General features: G+C 44.4%; 1 protein-coding gene across 1 annotated transcript; it reads left to right on the forward strand.

Moving 5' to 3' along the window:
- The first annotated feature begins 1,739 nt into the window (after positions 1 to 1,739).
- On the forward strand, positions 1,740 to 4,361 carry LOC147883601 (uncharacterized). The gene has a single exon (XM_087400092.1). It carries the CDS (start codon positions 1,871 to 1,873, stop codon positions 4,259 to 4,261), a length of 2,391 nt encoding a protein of 796 aa, XP_087256218.1. The 5' UTR covers positions 1,740 to 1,870; the 3' UTR covers positions 4,262 to 4,361.
- Positions 4,362 to 5,618: the final 1,257 nt, after the last annotated feature.

Genomic DNA, 5,618 nt, shown 5'->3' on the forward strand with positions numbered 1-5,618 from the left:
TGTTTTAACTCATTCGAATTCATTGAAGTGTTCGGCCTTGGCTTTTCTGCGATTTCCTCGTTCAGCTTTCTTGCGAGATGTTCTGCTGTTATTCAACTTTGGAGGTTCAACTTTTGGGAGCTCGACTGCCATAAGGGAATGCAGAATGGCTAAGTCATTATCAAAGATTTGATCTTCAATTTTAGCATTCTCAGCCTCTGTTTCAAGGTCCCAAGGAAAATTTGAGTCATCATTGGTATGGGTACCTTCTTCAGGTTCATTATTCCACTCGAGGTCAACCATAAAGAATGGCAGCTCTAGATCATTTGGCTCTTCATGTGTGAGTGGAGGATCTACCTGTAGCACCTTAGCATCAATCTGAGAGAAGATGGGGTCTAATGAATGGCACTTGTCGATGGTTGCCAATGTTTGTATCCAATTATTGACATTGCTTTGTGAGTCACCCGCTATGGCATGCTGTTGCAGGGGAGCTGATTTGCTTGAGATTGTCGTGGAAGATGTGTCATCCAATGGTCTTGGAACAATTGGTTTTATAGCTCATGTTCCCACATTCACCCTGACTGCAGTGTCGCGATTCTGGATTGTCAGTCTATCAGTTCCCCAGTCATGGAGGACTGATGCTTCCCGTAGCCAAGGACGTCCCAATAAGATTTGATAAAAAATTTTGGGGAGATCCAAGATTGTGAATTGAAGCGAAAAGTGGACTCCTACGACCTTTGTGGACACACCATTTACTATTCCCAAGGGTTTAGCCCATGAATCATCGGCAAGGCGTATGTTGAAATTAGCCTTTTGCATTGGTGGGAGACCCCATTCTTCGTAGATCTCCTTCGATAGGACATTTACACCTGCTCCACCATCTACTATGGCTTGAAATTCATTATATGCCTTGTGGATCAAAGGCATAGTAATGTTGCATATGTCATCTCTCTCACCCATCCACACAAGGATATCTTCAATGTCGTTCATAGGTGGAGGGGGATTTGTGAGTTCAATCCATCCTTTGAAACTCTCCCAGAGATTGGGACAATTCTGTAGGAGGATTCCGATGGGAATTAACACAGGGCAAATCAGGTTGCTAGAGAGTGCGGCTCCTTCAAGTTGATGTGGCGGTACATTATGTTGTGGAGTCTGTTGTTGAAATAGAGGCTCGAGTACAGTATCAATACTTTGTGGGGCCAAGTCATGGAGTGGGTCTTAAGCTTGTTTCTCAGCCTCAAATTGAGCTTATTCCTGTTGTACGCATTGTTGAAGTGTCTGAAAGTGAGCCTTCTCCACCTCTGCATTTGGGTATGGAGCTTCTTTTATTTGAGGCTCTGGATGAGCTCGGCTGCTCATTGCTTGGCAGAGGTGGAGGCACTTGTGCTTTCTTTTTGAGAAGCCGCTTTGGTTGGATTGGAATGTTAGGGTCCTTGGTGGCCTCTTTCTGTTGGCGTGTAGTTACATTCACAGGTTGTGATATTACACTTGCTGGACCCATACTTTGATGGTCCACCCCAATGATGCCGATTGGGACGTTAGGCTTAACCTCTGTTTGTTGTGGGACTTTATTTTTCATGGGACAATCCATAAAGGCATGTCCTATGCCACAATCTCTGCACGATCTATGGGTCACATATTATTCCCTCGGAGGGTATTGGGGGACTTCAAGAGCATAACAACAAAAGGCATGAAACAATTAGAAGAGCTCATGAGAATGCAACAACTCATTTGCACACCTCCAACACATATTATTCCCTAGGAGGGTAGGCTAGAACATACATCAACAAAGACACTCATCTTGTTATTCTCTCTTTTGCCATACGACAGATTGGTTGTGTTCAGCTCTCTAACTGTTGGCTCCCAGCAACAGAGCCTCTTCTGAAAAAGCATGGGCGACGACCGGCAGCGCTTACAGGAGGGCTGGGACAAGTGCAAGCACACCGTCCCCTTTGATCCTTCGGAGATTCTGACTTGGGACTATGTCCGTCATAGTCGAATATATAGTGCTGTGATCGCCAGTCGGGGCACCCTCTCTGATGAAAGCTTTGATATTTTGATGGAGAGAGCTCATGATTTTCCTTCACAGACGTTACAGCATATCTTTGAGGCACAGAACAGCGAAGAATGGATGCAACGGATCATAGAGAGCTTGTTTGCCATTGACAATGCTAAAGCCGGCGCTCCCGCCCAGGGTCTTTCTCCAACCGAGGTGGATCTTCTCGAAAAGGCCTTCGACAGACAATATGAGGACCCAGAAGGCTTCGTTGTCTCCTATGTTCAGCAGTATATTGATCGGTGTTTCATAATATGGGCTCAAGATACCAGGACCTGGTATGCCCCCTGCGCTCCAATAGTCCAGTCTAGCGGCTGGGGAAAGTCTAGGGCAATGAAAGAGGTTGCACATGCTGCTAGCGGTATGGTGGTATTCTATTTCTCGTTGCTTCAACCCACATCTACAGGGTACCCTCCCTCGCACCCACAATTGAGACAGCACTTTGTGACGATGACCAAAGTTGAGCAGGCTTTCGCCATCTTCCGGGCCTGCTTTGATTGGTTGGCCAACGAAGAAACGTTTCCAGATAGAGCCGAGCTGTTTCACAGACAGCAGACCAAGGACTATGGTGGCATACTAGACAGACTTTTAGAGCGACCAGAGTGCTCTTCGGACGAGATGAAGCTTGCATGTTCTGCTGTTTGGAACAAATTCGAAAAGTCCCTCAAAAAATCTGGTGTTCAGTTTTTGTTCGTGATAGACGAAGCCAGGGAGCTTCTTACTCAAGCCCATGATACAGGTCAGAGAAGCTTTATTGTTTTTAGAAGAGCCTGCGCAGAGCTGCCTCTCAAGGTTAATGGAGCTCAACGCATGGGATCGTTTGTGTTGTTTATTGATACAACTGCAAGGGTGAGCAATTTTACCCCTGTGAATAGGGAGGACCCAAGTGCTAAAGTGAGGATCGGTCTCCAGCAACTTTTTGGGCCGTTATCAAGAATGCCCACGTTTAATATACTTGCTACATCACAACCCACCACTCTGAACGAGGCTGCAAAACCAGAACGTTTTCTCGTTCGTGGCAGGCCATTGTGGGCTGCTTTTCTGGAAGGTCACAATACAACAGAATTGGTAAATCTGGCAAAAGTCAAGCTGCTTGGAGGGCTAGAAGTAAAGTCAGTGCAGGGGCAAGAAAAGCTGAAGTCTCGAGATATGTCATTAGTGTTTCTTGGCTGTCGAATAGGTGTGGATGTTTGCCCACAGGCAATGGTTGCTCAAGAGCTGGTTGCATCACATATGCGCATCTGTCTGCATACATCAGCAGCTAGAGATCATGTGCTTACCCATGCGCTACCTGAACCTGTTTTAGCTGAAGCAGCAGCACAGGTTCTGCACAGTGAAGTCTTGGTTACTACACAACTTCGACATTTAAACTCTCTACTCCTGAATGGCATTGCAAGTGCAGGAGAAAGAGGAGAGCTAGTAGCACGGTTTTTACTACTTAATGCCATGGACAGTTTACAGAACTGGGAGGCTTTCTCTACTCCTCAAGGATTGGAAGAGTTTCTTCAAGCTTTCTTGAGGAACTGGAAGGGGTTCACAAAGTCAGGCCATCTGAAAAAAGCACGTGTGTTTTTCAATGCATTTTATCGCTTTTATGGTGGATACCCTTCAACTGACGTTCTCAAGACTTTTATAAGGAATTGTGGGGCCATGATATGCAATAAAGGGCAGGAGGCATATGATCTCATCATACCTTTTGTGTTGCCTAATCATAAGGGAGAATATGACATTGGTGATGACAGCTGCATAGGTTGCATAGCAATCCAAGTCAGAAACAGGGAAAATGTGGTTAATCCACTACACACCCTAAATGACATGCACACTTATCAGAGGAGACTCTTTCTTCAGGGGAAGGCTGCGCCTAATGTTTTTATTTTGTTGCATGTGTGGCAGACGACTCCTGAGAGCAGCATAGAAGCATCCACGGAAGATTCTCCAAAAGAAAAAAAAAGATCCAAGAAAGAAATGAAGACACAGTTGGTAAAAGAGACAGTTGATGTCGTCACGTTTACAGTGGAGAGTTTGGATGAAGTCCAGTGCCTAGATGAATATATGGAAGTGCTCCAATTAGTGCTTCGAGAATCACCGGAGCCCATGGGCATTTTGAAGGCACAGAATGTTGAGGTGCAAGAGTTGACTGCACTACGAAGGATAATGCACGATGTGTATCCAGAGGAGGCAGCAGGTGCTCTGGGAAAAAGAAAGGGTAGAAAGCGAAAGAGGTAGAGTAGGAAAGCATTATGAGACTAACATCCCCAATGTGTATGAGAATTGGGAGGAAAGATGTTTTAAAAGCAAGGTCACTACCTTTTTTGTTTCCAATTTTGTTAGCTCGTTTTATTTTCTTCTCTTACGTTTCTCTCTTTTAATTTTATTGTAGTATGTAGGAGTTCAGAACTGCAAACTTTGAATTTATGTATACATATTCCGACATTAAAAGTCAAGACATGTAATATACGGGGACTTATTGTCATGCCCTACTCAGAATACGATGTGGCGTGCTACTTATGTTGTGCGGAAGCGTACTAACTGTGTGTGCATGAATGCGTGCAAACAAGAGAACTCAATCACATAAGAGACATGAGATCTTTGGTTGCATCGTACATAGTGTACTGCTTATAACTGATGGCACACATCATTAACTGAATACAAAATAGATACATAACGTATTGTGCGGGCTACTGAATGATTGATGTTGCGATGCCTGGAGCCCAACGCATAATCAGAACCTCAAATTGAGCCTTCAATTGCTATTCTGCAGCTGAGTAGAAACACCTCCGAACTTGGCGACTTTCTGCTGAACTGTGGGGCTGGTCCCTTGCTGCATTGTAGGCACTATCTTCTGGCTGGAACTGAGCCCCAGAGGCCGAGCAATGGGCTGCTGAAGGGACTCACTCGCATCATAAACCAGTGTTGCATGTATTTGGTTGAGGGAGGGATTGAAGGCCTATGTGCACCCAAATACATGCCTGTGGGAGCATGGACAAGCATCTAAGTAATAAAGTTAAGAAGCTTGTGAGTACTGAAGTTAATAAGCATGTGAATCATAAATTGAAAAAACCTATGAATAATAAAGTTAAGAGACATGGGAGTAATTGAATTGATTGTATATGGAAAGCCACTTGTTGAAATCATTTCCTGTTTGGAAATTGATTGTATCTTTTCAAGGAATGAAAATTATTTGAAGAATTAAGTAGTGATTGGGGTGTTAGCGCATGTTGTGTTGGGATATCTCAAGGTGTATGCCTCAGGCACACCTTATGTTTCTATGTGTGAGTGCTAGAGGCACAGTTAGGTGCCCACAAGCACAATTAGGTGGTGGAAAAGCCACATAGGATGATTGAGTGAATCTAGGAGCAGATTGAGGAGATGATTGTGGAGCTTTGAGGTCATCAGTGATGTCAGTGACCTTGTATGAGGTGCCTACTTAAGGACCTCTTTCTTCTTCATTCTATAAGCAAGTATTCTGATTTTGTGTCAACTCTACTCTTTCCTTTCAGTATTCCAACATGGTATCAGAGCCCTTTGATCCCCCTTGAGCCCATTTCTGCCACATCATCATCTTCTTCTTCATCTTCTTCTT

The sequence above is a fragment of the Dipteris shenzhenensis genome, chromosome 28, assembly GCF_047967505.1.
Source record: "Dipteris shenzhenensis isolate YYH24624 ecotype China chromosome 28, Dip_SZ_1.0, whole genome shotgun sequence".
Lineage (NCBI taxonomy): Eukaryota > Viridiplantae > Streptophyta > Polypodiopsida > Gleicheniales > Dipteridaceae > Dipteris > Dipteris shenzhenensis.

Excerpts from the sequence above, each read along its gene's own strand:
- LOC147883601 (XM_087400092.1), top strand. The coding sequence starts at position 1,871 with ATGGGCGACGACCGGCAGCGCTTACAGGAGGGCTGGGACAAGTGCAAG.